This window comes from Heterodontus francisci, chromosome 13 (genome assembly GCF_036365525.1).
Source record: "Heterodontus francisci isolate sHetFra1 chromosome 13, sHetFra1.hap1, whole genome shotgun sequence".
NCBI classification, from domain to species: Eukaryota; Metazoa; Chordata; class Chondrichthyes; order Heterodontiformes; family Heterodontidae; genus Heterodontus; species Heterodontus francisci.
Genome location: NC_090383.1, coordinates 63683120 through 63698340, shown reverse-complemented (window position 1 = coordinate 63698340; position 15221 = coordinate 63683120). Strand labels below are relative to the sequence as shown.

At 42.5% G+C, this 15221-nt stretch overlaps 1 protein-coding gene across 3 annotated transcripts in view; it reads right to left on the bottom strand.

Moving 5' to 3' along the window:
- LOC137376796 (EGF-containing fibulin-like extracellular matrix protein 1) overlaps positions 1-5965 on the bottom strand; it is a 143071-nt gene extending 137106 nt beyond the window's left edge. For 2 of the 3 annotated variants that reach the window (XM_068045809.1, XM_068045811.1), the window contains exons 1-3: positions 5828-5965; positions 5179-5266; positions 4800-4848 (exon numbers count right to left, since the gene is read on the bottom strand). In XM_068045809.1, the coding sequence (XP_067901910.1) occupies positions 4800-4848; positions 5179-5259 (130 nt within the window). In that variant the 5' untranslated portion in view covers positions 5260-5266; positions 5828-5965. Of the gene's footprint in view, positions 1-4799; positions 4849-5178; positions 5267-5816 lie in introns of all 3 variants that reach the window. The other variant, XM_068045810.1, reaches the window with a different exon arrangement.
- Between the last annotated feature and the right edge of the window lie 9256 nt (positions 5966-15221).

The window sequence follows — 15221 nt, the reverse complement described above, 5'->3', positions numbered from 1 at the left end:
AATTTTATACACCTCAATTAAATCTCCCCTCAGCTTCCTTTGTTCCAAACAAAGCGGCACAGTGGCGCAGTGGTTAGCACCGCAGCCTCACAGCTCCAGCGACCCGGGTTCAATTCTGGGTACTGCCTGTGTGGAGTTTGCAAGTTCTCCCTGTGTCTGCGTGGGTTTTCTCCGGGTGCTCCGGTTTCCTCCCACAAGCCAAAAGACTTGCAGGTTGGTAGGTAAATTGGCCATTATAAATTGCCACTAGTATAGATAGGTGGTAGTGAAATATAGGGACAGGTGGGGATGTGGTAGGAATATGGGATTAGTGTAGCATTAGTATAAATGGGTGGTTGATGGTCGGCACAGACTCGGTGGGCCGAAGGGCCTGTTTCAGTGCTGTATCTCTAAACTAAATCTAAAAGCAAATCCAGCCTATCCAATCTTTACTCATAGGTAAGATCTCCATTCCTGGCAACATCCTCATTCATTCATTCGTTGGTGTCATCTTCTTCTCACAAGGTTGACTACCATGGATTTTCAGCTCTGTCTGTCCTCTGCTGTCCTTACACATTCTGCATAGGTCAACTGCATCCACTCCATTATATCTGTCATCTGTTTTCTTCTCTGCTTCCCTCTCCTATGTTTTCCATCAATCTTTTTGCAACAGTGGAGGAGTTGAGAGAGATGGTGGTGAGGTAAATCTGGATGTCATCAGCAGACGTGTGAAAACTAAAACTGTGTTTTCAGAGGATGTCGCCGAGAGCAGCATGTAGATGAGAAATAGGAGGGGGTCAAGGATTTATCCTTGGGGAACACCAGAGGTAACAGTGCAGGAGCAGGAAGAGAAGCCATTGCAGGTGATTCTTTGGCTATGATTAGATAGATAAGAATGGAACCAGGAAAGAGCAGTCCCACCCAGCTGGACGACAGTGGAGAGGGTTTGGAGGAGGATGGTGCGGTCAACCAAGTCAAAGGCTGTAGACAGATTGGGAAGGAGGAGGAGGGGAAAGTTTATTTTTGTCATAGCTACATAGGATGTCATTTGTGACTTTACTAAGAGCTGTTTCAGTACTGTGGCAGGGGCAGAAACCTGATTGGAGGGATTCAAATATGGAGCTCTGGGAAAGATGGGTGCAGATTTGGAAGGTGACAACACTTTCAAGGACTTTGGAGGAGAAAGAGAGGTTGGAGATGGGACAGTAGTTTGCAAGGACGATGGGTCAGGGTTGTTTTTTTTTGAGGAGAGGGGTGATGATAGCAGATTTAACGCAGAGAACGACAACACCTGAAGAGAGAACCATTAACAATATTGGCTAACAATGGGGACCAGGAAGGGAAGCTGGGTTTAGTGGGAATAGGGTCAAGGGAGCAGGAGGTGGGTCTCATGAACAAGATGAGCTTAGAGAGGGCATGAGGGGAGATAGGAGAGAAACTAGAGAAAGATGCAAGTTCAGGGCTAGGGCAGGGGGGAGCTTTAGAAGAAATTGGCCATTTGGACTAGTGGAAGAGAGGGATACAGCACAGGCAGCTGATTGGATGGTTTCGATCTTAGTGACAAAGAAGTCCGTGAGCTCATGGAGTTGAGGTGGACGTGACGGGGAGAGGGGTTTAAGAAGACGGTTTGCAGTAGAGAAAAGAAGCTGGGGTTTACCTTTGCATTCCAGGATGACCCTGGAATCGTGAGCAGGTTTAGCTGATGAGAGCAGGGCCCGATAGTCATTTAAGTGGTCCAGCCAGATCTGGCAGAGGATAGCTAAACCAGTTATCCAACATATTCTTTCAAGTCTGTGTACCTTGGACTTAAGGGAGTGGAGATGAGGGCTGTACCAGGGGAATGGCCAGGCTGAGAGAGAGTACTGGTTTTACTGGGGACTAGGGCATCAAAGGTGAAGGTGCATTAAGTAAATCAGTAGCTGCAGAAATGTTGTGGTAAAGGGAGGGCCAAAGGATAGAAAGTTGGGATTTTGAAAACGTAGTTGTGAGTGAATTGGAGGATTGTTTTTTTCCAGGGACTGATATAGAATGAGGTAGGGTAGGGTTTAAGTCTAAATCATTGATATATACCACTAAAAGCAAGGGACCTAGTACTCAGACCTATGGAACTCCCCTGGAAATAGCGTTCTAGTCACAAAAACACACGTCAACCATTACCCTTTGCTTCCTGCCACTGAGCCAATTTTGGATCTAACTTGCCACTTGCCCTTGGATGCCATGGGTTCTTACTTTTCTGACAAGTCTGTTACGTGGGACCTTATCAAAAGCCTTGCTAAAGTCTATGTAGATTATGTCAAATGAGCTACTGTCATTGACCTGCCTTATTACCTCCTCAAAAAATTCAATCAAGTTAGTCTAATCCATGCTGACTGTCCTTGATTAATTCATGCCTTTCTAAGTGACGATTTATACTGTCCCTCAGAATTTTTCCAATAATTTGCTCACCACCAAGGTTAGGCTGCCTGGCCTGTAATTACTCAGTCCATCCCTTCCTCCCTTTTTAAACAATGGTACAATGTTAGCTGTTCTCCACTCCTCTGGCACCACACCTGTAGTCAGAGAGGATTAGAAAATGATGGTCAGAACCTCTATTTCCTCCCTTGATTCTTTTAGTAGCCTAGGATACATTTCATCTGGGCCTGGTGATTTATCCAATTTCAAAGATGCTAAACCCCCTAATATTTCCTCTCTTGCTATGTTTATCCCATTCAAAGCTTCACACTCCTCCTCCATAACAACAATGTCTGCACCGTCCTCCTCTTTTCTGAAAGCAGTTACGAAGTATTCAGTAAGAACCATGCCCACATCTTGCGCCTCCACACACAAGTGACGTTTCTGGTCTCTAATTGACCCTATGCTTTCCTCTAGTCGTCCTCTTGCTGTTTATGTATTGTGAAACATATTTGGGTTTTCCTTGATTTTACTTGCCAATATTTTATCATACCCTCTCTTTGCTTTCCTAATTTTCTTTTTAATGTCACCCCTGCACTTTCTAAACTCCTCTCAGCTTTCTGCAGTTTTGAGCTCTTGGTAACGGACAGAAGCTTTCCTTTTTTGCTTTTACTCTGCATGCCTCTTGACATCCAAGGGGGTCTATATTTGGGAATCCCACCCTTTTTCTTTGTGGGAACATATTTTTTCAGAACCCTCTCTATCTCCTCCTTGAATGCCTCCCATTGCTCTGGCACTGATTTACCTTCACGTAGTGGTTTCCAGTTCACTTTTGCCAAATCACATTTCAGCTTAGTAAAATTGCATTTTCCCCAATTTGAAAGTTTAACTCATAGTCTATCTTTGTTCTTTTCCATAACTACACTAAATCTAATGGAATTATGAACTCTGCCACCAAAATGCTTTCCCACTGATATCCCTTCCACCTGACCAGCTTCATTTCCTAAAACTAGTTTCAGGACTGCTCCTTCTCTTGTTGGGCTTGCTATATACTGACAAAAATTGTTCTTCAGAATGCATTTGAAGAATTTTCTATACCTTTTTCACTGATTTTATTCTAATTAACACTAGGATAGTTGAAATTCCCTACTACTATTGACTTATTGTTTCTGCACTTTTCAGCAATTTGCCTGCAGATTTGTGCTTCTATCTCTGCCGGAAAGTTTGGGGGTCAATGGCATACTCTCCCAGCAGTGTGATTGCCCCTTTTTTGTTATTAATTTCAACACATATGGCCTCTTTTGATGACCCTACCAGCATATCATCCCTCCAAATGGCTGTGATTGTTTCTTTAACAGGTATTGTGGCTCCCCTCCTTTTTTGCATGGGGGTTGGGTGGGGGGGGGGATATCCCCTCCCTATCCCTGTAACCAGGAATGTTGAGCTGCCATTTATGCCCTTCTTTAAAAGAAAGAAGAAAGACTTGCATTTATATTGCGCTTTTTACGACCACTGGAAAATAAAAAGTCAGAAAGGAAAATAAAAAAATTACAAAAAAATTAAAATTTGTTAGTTTTTAAATCTCAAAACAATTCATAACCTGATGGAATGAGACTCCACAGAGTTGTTTACTTTCTGGGCATGAGAGGCTCATTGGCAGTTATTAACAATTATCATGTCATGAAAAGGTTACATTTGCTGTTAATCACTAGACTTAACTTTCTGTGGCGAGTTTAATGGGCAATTAATGTGCAAATGCAGCAACCTCATGAAATTCACAGGGAGGTTAAGTTCAAGATCCTGTTTAAGTGCAGCTAGTGGCAGAGCGACACCAATCAACTAGTCACTTGTGGCAATTTGCAATTCATGGGGATCTCTTCCTCACTATAAGTTGCTGGCCAATTTGCACATTAATAACAGAGTACGCCATTCAGACACTTATTTTTTCAACAAAATCTGGTCCATTGTCATTTATTTTTATTTGCATTGCATGAAAACAATGATCGGTTTCCACCAAGTATACTGAATTTGCTATAATAAAGGTTCCGAAGAAGGGTCACTGACCCGAAACGTTAACTCTGCTTCTCTTTTCACAGATGCTGCCAGACCTGCTGAGTGGTTCCAGCATTTCTTGTTTTTGTTTCAGATTTCCAGCATCCGCAGTATTTTGTTTTTATTATATTGAATTTGCTGCTGTTCCAATTATTGCTTATTCAGTACATTCATTAAAAAAGTTGACAATTGCTAAGTTTGAAATATAACTGAAATTTTATGTAAGTCAATGTTGAAATAATTTTGAAGCCATCACTGTAAAATGTAAAAATACTGAAGAAAGTGAATTAGAGAAAGAAATAGTCAAATAAGGTCAAGAAATAAGAAAATGTAGAGAAGGATGAAATCTACCCAATTTTCCATGTTTATTGTCTCACCTCTGCATTTCTGCCTTTCAGGATCCCAATGATAACCATCTGTACACTGCTGTAGGAACATAAGGACACAGGGAGGTTTCAAAGTGCAGCACTATTTTTGCATTAATAAGTAAATAACAATATTATGCAATATCGCAGGAAGAGTCCAAAAATAAGAGATGCCACTGACTATTCCAGTAATGTTTTCAGTGAGAAGCAACTTTTCAGATGTAAAAAAAGTGTCTTTAATTATAAACAACTAAATAAATATACCGTTGCAGATGAACACACTAAAAACAATAGTACATCACACCACACATTTAAGTCGTGTCAATGATGAATTGTTGTTAAGCCAATAGTCCTGAACTATCAGCATGCTCAGTTCTCCGAGGCATCTTACCGTAAATGTGATGGTTTCATCAGTTTCCTGTGAGCTTATGCTACGGAAAATAAATGCGACCAGCAGACACCATTGCAACATCTTGTATCTGGATAATAATAACATGCAACCTTTATAGCCATTAACAAAAACAAACACTAAAGCACTTTTCAGTTCATTTATATTTATCATGGTGAACATAAGGGGTTGTTTTGCACTAGTTTATTGGAATGAGTTCAAGTTTAAACTAACAATATTTTTACAAGTCTTGACAGGCAACAGAGCATTATAAAGGAGAAAAAAGTGTTTATGCTTTATAGATCCTTCTACATATGTTTTCAGTTAAATATATCTATTAATTTATAATGCATTAAGTATTTTCATAAACTTTATGTAATAACCTAGTGGTTTCAAAATAAGAAAATTCTCTCCATCGCTAAACACTTCATTTCCCATATATCTTTATTGTCTTATTCACATACTTTTTAAAACCCTGTACACATAAAAATCTATTACAATAGTTCAAATTACATATTATGAGGTTACTAAATAGCCTAAATTGAAAATGAACAAGCATAAAGTTAGAAAGCAGTTATATATGCTGAGGTCCAGAATTTAGTTTTAGTTATCTTTTTATTTATAGAGCAGCATATACATACATTGACGTTACCTTTAAAGAACAGCAGGTCTTCACAACTTTTTAAAATTCTCCTGGTCGACTTTTGGCTTTTTAAAAAATCACTTGCTGGAAGAGCAGTGTTGAGTGTGTGAGTTGCAGTGGTTTGTGGAGAGGTTGTGAGGAGGTTGTGCGGTAGTTGTGTTGCTCCCTCTGCAGGTTCACAGGATAACCACAGACCCCGAATTAAAAACAGAAGAGCGAACAAACCCTTGAGGAACAGTTCAAGGGGAGTGTCACTACAACTGCAGCACCTTCCGGTGGTGGTGTTGCTCTGCAGCCATACAACGAAGGCAGGTTGGACTATCAGTCAATGTTCTGTAATGGACCAGTCATACCACAGCCAAATAAGATTGTATCTAATAGTTACAGACAAACGGTTACTTGGGAATGGAGCAACTGACTGCGAAGTAAAATGCTTTTCCAGATCTAAAGATTTCATCATCTGCAGTTGGTACAAAACATAAATAGAAAAATAAAGCAATTTTCAACTTGTGTGGCATTTTCCAATATTTTGAATCAAACTAGTGCACATGAAAACTAACCCTACAAGGCAGTTTACTAAACTATTAAACAACACAGACTTTTTTAAATAATTGAAAACCAGAATGAAACAAAAATTATGCGACAATGATTGTGAGTGGACAAGTTTTCACAAGTTCATTAAAGGGCCCAGGTCAGTGTTAGCAGCTCTGAAATGGCCTCTGTTTGCACTGCTTCTAAATTCTGAGAGCCAAAAACAACACACAACACGAGCACAGCGTGTGGATGATTTACGACGGGAACCTTTGGCTGACGTGTCCGTGGGGGTCATCCAAGCAATGAATAAAGAAAAACACAAATAAACACATGGTGAGCTCAACAATATTTGTCACCAGACCTCCCCGCGCCCCCACAAGGCAGCTTGAAGACTTTCTGACAAGTGGCGCGAGCTCCTGGGTCAGCGTTCTTATTTGCAGTGATGAATATGCATTTTTTTTAAAGCGGAGGGAAATATGGATGTTCCAGTCAGTAAAACAGAGGGTGACACAGGGGGAGATGTTGGGGTATCTAACGAACTTCCTTACAGGTGATCTATACTGTCTCACATATTTCGTTTTATATACCTCATGATTATTTGATGAAACTGTACCTGTGTCTGTTACTGTACCAAAATATCCCACGCTTCATTCATTTCCCTGGACTGGCGATCTCTGACTGTCGCTGTTTTTACTGTAAGAAAACCCCTCATTATTTTCGATGGTTTGACCTTAATGAGTGTGGTTTATAGATGAACTGTTGGTATTGGAGTACAACGTAAATAGAAGAGGCTAATCTTGCCCATTATCAAAATATGAAAATGTTTGGAATATAGATCAAGTCAGATAGATTGGCGTGGGAAAGGACTGAGGTGTTGAAAATCGATGAGTGAACATATTACAGAGAATTTTTTTTCCCAGAGAATGCATGTTGAATAAGAATAACATGGAACGCCATAGAGTGATGCCAAACTAATAACTTGCGAACAGTGGGTTTCCCTGTGTTGTATTTAACACACAACATAAGATTTGTCAGTTCTGGTATAATTTCAAAACAAGCACACAGACTTCCATCTAGTGGCCACTACGGGTCAAATGATTTCTCTCATATTATCATAACACATAAATTATGTCAAATACCAGTGGTACATCAGTCATGTACACCTCATCTAGGTGTCAGAAACACATTGAATCAAAAGTACAGCAGTAATGGAAACATTTAAAGTACATGCATAAAAAAAGTTGAATCTAAAAAGATAAAACACGCAAGTAGAGAGCCATAGGAGATGAAAAAATCAGTGGTAAAAGTATAACAATTTGTAGTTTAAAACAATAATGTTGAATATGTCAAGTGTGTAAGTGCATATCTGAACAAAGTAAGTAGAAGGTTAATGAACGTTCTTCAAATTGCCTGAATAGTTTGATGAAGAAGGAAAAAAAAGAAAAATACAAAACAAAATATACGAACGCTACAGACGAGGTGGGGGGGGGGGGGGGTGGGGGAGTATTAGGTCCAGTGGATCTCATGTCAATTGACATTAGGAATGGGTTGCATTGTGAGCCTTCTAATGGCTGAAAGATGTTAAATCCTAAAGGGGTCAGAATGCTGCCTAAATATTCCCTATCGGAAATGAAGTTTGTCCTGATAACATTTCCGTATATTAGAGCAGCGATTACATTTTTACAGTACTTACTTGGCTGTGAAGAGCTTTGAGGATCCTAAGGATGAGAAAGACACGATTTAAATGTAGGATCTTGCTGTCCCTTGACAATGGCAGTGTGCTGCCCCAATTTTTTATGGCACTGTTGTGCCTCTACAGGCACAGGATGGCAACCACAAGTACATACGACACCATATCCCTGTGATTTTGGGCCAGATCAATGGCCAGGCACCCTATTGCAATTCTACCGTTAAAGGTCCACAGAATTTCAGGTGCACTATATATATTCTAAATTTTTCAATTGAGACGATATAACAACATCTAATTTATGTATTACACCCATCATCCTATAGCATTTTGAAGGCATGGTGGGAGTGCTTGATAAGTTAGGGGAAGTTAAGAATGACAAACTCCCTACGTTATTTTGAAGGAGAGAAAATTAGTGGATGCTGGCTATCCTCATGGTAGAATTACAAAGCTTTGTTTGACAGAGTGCAAAAAGATTTGATGAATATACATTTTTGTGCAGATATCAGGTTTAACCAGCAGCACATGGGCAAATATTATTTGCTTTAGGGTTTCTCCAGCTCAGTTTGACTTCCAAAATGGCCCAGGTGTTACATCGTCAAATAGCATCAGAGCCACCTGATGTGATACACTCAGAGCTCACAGTGAATAGCTGAACACACATTAGTTATCCCTCACCATGAAGGGTGCAGCAAAGGCAGTGATTTTACAATTCATCTGTTCGTGTAAAGCTATGGCTTTGCAGAATTCCCTTTCTCAATCTATTGTGGCTCCTGTTTCTGACAGTTCTTTTCAGCTTTAAGAGATGAATAGCTATTTGTTGAATAACTAATTGCAATGGTACAATGAATCCCAAAGTTCATACAGCGATCTACTCTGAACACCATACTTCCCCTGAGTACCTAAATTTGTCCTTCTATCACCTATACTAGTGCTACAGCTAAGTGGAGTTAAATCCTTTCATATGAAGTAGTAGATGCACCAGATAATAGCTACGTATATTGTTACAGTCAAGTGAGGCGGGGTTGAAGGATTTCCTCTTTTCCCCCTTCTTGTTTGACCACAACAGATTTAATTCTTTATTAAAGTGGATGTACTGGCCAATTCAGTAGGTGTTTGATTACTTATTTGCTATGATCATAATAAGAACAGGTTTTCTTGAGATAACAAAGAAGGATGTTAACTTTATTGTACCTAAACCGAACTAATAAAATATTAAACAACACACCAACTTACACTCTCACACATACACACTAGAGGTTTACACACACACACAAATAGGATACAGAATCGGGAAAGGTAGATTGGTTGAGTTAGAGTCCATAAAAAAGGTATATTGTCTGTGGAGTTTGATGATTCGGCTGGCTTCTAGATGAATTCAGTGGTCCTGAGGCTTTTAGTTTAAGGAGGTAGATGACTGGTTCAGTGAATCTCTTGGGAGATGGGGTTGTGGATGATGTCTTCCAACGAGGTTTCTGATTGTAGCCAAAGGTGGTCAGTCAACAAGCAGGATTTGAAAGCTTTCAAGTTGGAATGCAGAGAGAGAGGGACCTTTACTTAAGCTCTGCTCATGTCAGAGTCCAGTTGCTTCTCCTTTGCTACAGAGAAAACACCAGCTTAAAGCCACAGATGGAGAAGAGCTTGTCACATTACAGTCACTCAGTGATTCAAACATAGCAATTAGCAGTATTTCTCTGCTTGCTGAATAGAACAGGTAGTTCCTTTAAATTTCCTGGGTCTTGGTTCTTGCTGAGAAATGCACAGACATTTCGTCTCCCTCCTCACAGTCCTTTGCAATGTAGGATACGGTGTAGCAAACTAGGTGATCATCCTAAGCTGCCAGCAGTCATCCTGTTTTAAATGTTCTTTTTAAATTTCTTCAAAAAAATATAAATTCAGATCTCCAGTCTGTGGACCAAAGAAATTTATCATTCAACAAAACGCATTGGCGTAACAATATATAAAAAAGTCTAGTCCAAAATGCTGGAAAAATACAGCACATATCGGGCTGAATTTTAACAGCCTGTCGGGGTGCCAGTGGTGGCACCGGATGAGGGTGGCGTCACCGCAGGTCATGTGCGTGGCCGGCCAACTGCGATCACATGGTGGCTGGCGCATTTGAATGCAGGAAGCTCAGGGCCCATTCCATTAGAGGATGGGGGAGGGTAATGAGATGCAGATGGTGTCATCAACTGAGATGAATGCAGGTGCTGGCGCCATATTTAAAACACTGCCAGCCCTCCTTAAACTGCTGTTTCACTGAGTGAGTTTGCTGCTGCTTTGCCTTTGTGCTGATGTGCTGCTGACTGGAGACCCTGTGCTGCTGTGCTGCTGACCAAGGCCTCATGAGGCCAGGAGCTGACCAAAAGCCAAGAGGGACCATGTCAGGTGGCCCCATGGTTCAGCGATGACTCCCTGCAGATTCTCCTCCAGGCTGTAAGGGAAAGGTGGGAGCTCCTCTTCCCAAGGGACAGCAGGTAGAGACCTTCCTGCCTGACTAAGCAAGCCTCGATGGAGATCACAAAGGAGGTCAGCAGCCATGCGGTCACCCCCCAAAACTGGGTCCACTGCCACAATGATCTCCTTCAGTCCGCCAAGTTGAGTCCTCCATACCCATTCCATTTTTGGGGTTTGCTTGTGGCCATGTGGGAGGGAGCATGGCATGGTCAGGGAGTCACTGCCAGAGGGGTGGCAAAGGATTGAGGTGACAGAGATCATTTCAGATACATGGCTGCATCTCCAAGACAGCCAGCCTTCTGTCTTGGCTTGTCCCTGCATGTTCCTTGAGAGCGGACAGGCGGAGGAGGCATTTGGCTGCTCCCATCAGGGGCCAAAGGGCTGCCACCAGAACAAGGGTCCTGCTGTTTTCCATGGAAAGATTAACAGTGTCCCTCTTTTCACTCACAGGAGAAAATGGCCCACAACACTGGGGAAAGGATGAAGACTGGAAGTGGGATCCTGGACATCTGAGAACTGAACCCGGCAGAGGAGGCCCTGGAACAGCGGGCTCACAGGCCGGCCGATCCATAGTAGACGAATAAACTGTAGTGCCCACCCAAGAGAGTGAGGATGCATTCTGTTCATGTGCCCACCACTGCCCTTCTAGAGAGGCACATCACGCATGGTTGGCATGGGCAGATCCATGCAGTAGAACCCCTAATTTTCTCAGGCAAGTCGCGGCATCTCGGAGGCAAAATCATCTGCTGGTGCCAATGGAATCCCGTTGTCCTCTGAGTACGAGGAGGAGAAATCCTCAGAGGGTGCACCATCACACTGTTCCCCTGCACCCTTCACCAGTGCAGATACTCTCATGTGTATGCACTCGGACTTAGATGCGAGCACCCACACACACGTCTGAGCAGCTGACAGAGGCTGTGACAGGTAAGATCACTGACAGTTAGAGGACTGTGCATGACCAGGGGCATGCTGAATGCCAGGCTGATGACGAGCCTCTGGTCATGCTGGAGTTGCAGAAAGAGGTAAGGGAACATCTGGCGGAGCAGATAATGGAGGAGTCCATCCATGCCATGAGTGCTGGCATTTCTCAGACATATGAGCACATGGCTTCCTCCATCGAGAGGTTGGTGACCCTCCTGGAGAGCCAGATCCTGGAGTTGAGCGCAGACCTGCACACCGTCGCCTTGGCCATGAGCTCAACACAGCAGTGGCAAGTTGAGAGGGGGATGGGATGCCCAGTGTTTTCTCCAGGTCCTCGTCTGTCTGTGGTCAGCAGAGAGGTTCAAGTGCACCTTGAAAGGGAGGAGAGGCTGGCCTCCATATCTGGAGGCTCCCCTCAGGGTACTCTAAGTGTGGACAGCAGCTCCTCAGCCGCTCCGCCAATGACCCAGCTCCAGTACCTGCAATGACTGTGGAGGCTCCTGCACCAGGGCAGGAACTCCTCAGGCCCTCCAGGCCTCAGGCAGCCAGACGATATTCACCAAAGTCATCCCAGGCCAAGGGGCAGCACGTTCAGCAGCCTGCCTCCACCTCAACTGCTAGTGCAGGGAGAGCACTTCATAGAAGCTCATGGAAGTGTGTGAAGTACAGCACTTAGACACACTTGGGGTTTCACAGATGTGTGCAACTTTATCTTGTTATTGGGTATTATAACATTTAAATAAACGGAGGTCACTTTCATTGCTGAGAATCTCTCAGGTTTTCCCTGCTGTCCTGTCAGATGCCACCTCATGTCTGCTACCTCAATGGGCTGCCAGTGCAGGGGCAGGCTGTGTATAGTCACAATCTCAGCTCTGTGCATGTGTTAGCTGAGTCTGGGTGCAAGGCACGGGAGTGCAACAGGAAAGAGGTGACATGTGGATAAGGATTTATCGAGTTCATGTGGAATGGGCATCATGGTGGCTGCAACCTGTCTGCACCCATTCCTGCCATGAGGTCTGCAACCCCTCTGTGTTCACACTTGCCACAAGGGCCGTACCACTGTTGGGCAATGACTGCCTCACTCCCTCCCCCCCACCCCTCCCTTTCCCCTTTCTGCATTCATCCAATGCTCCCCATGGCCATGCCTTGGTGTTGCCACCTTTAAATGACCAGGGATCTGAAGGCATGTGATCTCTGTGCGCTGTTCACTAAATTGGGAACCCCCATAAAATCTGAGTCAGGCCAATGAAAATACATGTAAAACACCTGTTCAGCAATTGTAATTGCAGTCCCACTATGTCGCTGCGGACAAAATCCGGAACAGACGTCACAACGTTGGGTTTCCGGACAAAGGCGACCCCTCCAAATTTCCCCCCCTCCTCCCCACCAACACCTCCAGTGTCACTCCTGCTAGCTGGTAAAATCCAGCCCATCATATCAAAATCCAGCATTTTCTGGGAGAAAGGGAAGCTTGACCCTTGGATTCCTTGATGAAAATCAAATCACCTACCTGAACTACAGTATACCCATCTCTAAAAATGTCACTGCGCCATTGAGATCAAAGGAAACCTCATTAAAGTACCCAAGCTATAATACCTTCGAGTATGGCAAGAAAGTAGGACCAGAGGACACTAATAATAATCAGTGAAAATAATTTAAAACAGATACCAAAGCAGGTGTTCTTCAGAGAATGAAAATGTTTTCAGTAAGGAAAATAATAGAGGCAAAAACATTGGCTTTACTCAAACTACAAGTAGATGCCATAATGAAAGAGTTTTTATATGACATGGATGAACTTTGATACACAAAATGGGTTTTTGTCATCTTTCTGTTTTCTTGTTTTTGTGTGGATGTCACAGAAACTACAAATAGGAATGAAGATAAAATAAATATGTTAACACCTGCCTTAAGTTGGCAATGGCAGGAATTCGGTGCAAGTACCATTGCCCATTGGAAAATTTCCTTTCAGGTTATTCAGAATACAATTGATGTCGAGATGGGAGTGAATTAGAGGGATGAGCTTTGGAATCCTAGGATGGTTACAGCATAGGAGGAGGTCATTTGGCCCAGCAAGCTTGTGTCATCTCCCAGAGGAACCATCATCCTCACCAGTGTTCATAACTGAATACTGGTTAGAGAATGAGCTGCACTCAGTAGATTCCTGTACGTCCAGCCTGGTCCTCCATGACTGTCCCATTCCCTCTCTGCCTGCACACTCTTAAGCTGTGAGATGACCACCTCTGAAATGTGCTATCCACAAAACTCTCAGCCTCGCAGATGCACCACGGTGATGCCAGCTGCTGCTCAAACGTCAAAACTCGGAGCTCGAACTGCTCAAGCTGATGACACTTCCTGCACATGTGGTTGTCCAGGGCATGAGAAGCATCTTGGAGTTCCCACATGAAATAGGATGTGCACTCCATGGGATTGAAGTGCTGTACCATGCCTCTGTTTATTAGATTATTAACTAATCTAACAGAAATAAATTTAAGACTTAAAAAAAAACACTCAGCAGCTACTCACCAATCAGCTCCTTCACTGTACTGAAATTACTTTAGGTGTTTTTTTTTACCTCTGTCCTTAACATCTGGGCTCTCTGATTCAACTTAGTTTTTTTTCGGTTTTAAACTAACTTCTTGATCTAGATTAAGTTAAATATAGGTTAACTTAAATGCTTTACTTAACTCTTATTATCTATATATCTTAGATTTTATTTTAATGAAACATTTGGAAACATTAATGCTACTATCCCTCTTCAGTTAATTTTGATGGGTTGAATAATTTTTCCTGTCTCTTAGTTACTACTTATTTATTTACTTATTTTTTGACTTTTTGTTTTGTTCTGCTCTTCTTATGTGCATTGCTCGAATGTGAGAAAAACAATACAGGCCTAGTTTGATCTAGGGCTTTCTGAGTCATAGAGTCAGAGTCAGAACGGCACTTCTGGTAATAGAAGTTGTGCTGAGCAAGATTTTCAAGTGGTCCCAGTGTTCTCATTTTGCTGCAAATGAACTGTAACAACTGGCAAAGCATTTCGTATTTTAAAAGCTTGATGGATGAGAGGAGAAAAAGCTGGCATCACTACAAAAAAAAGGAAGGCTGGTGACCATACCATTTGGTAAAGTTGCCAATATCAATGCCTTGATGACCAAAATGGTCTCCCTTTTGGCATGAACTATTGAGTTCCGAATGAGTAAGCTATAAACAAATATTCTGTCGTGGTACAGGCATAGCATTAATGACAATGGAATCTTTCTCTCATTTTAACAGTTTTTGCTAAGGTAGAGACCAAAATGTTGTAACTCTGACAATTCCAGTATAAAATTGACAGGAACAGAAACATTCTTTCATTTTTTTCATGGACTTTCATAGGAGGCTCAGGTAAATTTTTTTTTTACTTTTTAAAGGCTCCTTATGGGCATATTGGTGTCAGCCATAGCTCAGCTGGTAGCACTGTTGTCTCTGGGTTCAAGTTCCACTCCAGAACAGCTGCATTGTCGGAGGTGCTGTATTTCGGGTCATCTGCTGTCTCAGATGGGTGTAAAAAATCCCATGGTATTATTTCAAAGAAGAGCAGGAGAGTAATGCCTTGTGTGCTGGCCAATATTTATCCCTCAATCAACATCACACTAACAGACTATCTGCTCAGTATCACATTGCTGTTTGTGGACCCTTGCTGGGCTAAATTTAATGAGCCCGCCTCTGATCCTGGTGGCGGGCCTGGTAAATGGTGCAGTTCCCGTCCGTCATGTGGGCACCTGCCCCACCACAATTATGCGGTGGGTGCCAATTTTGCATAGTGGA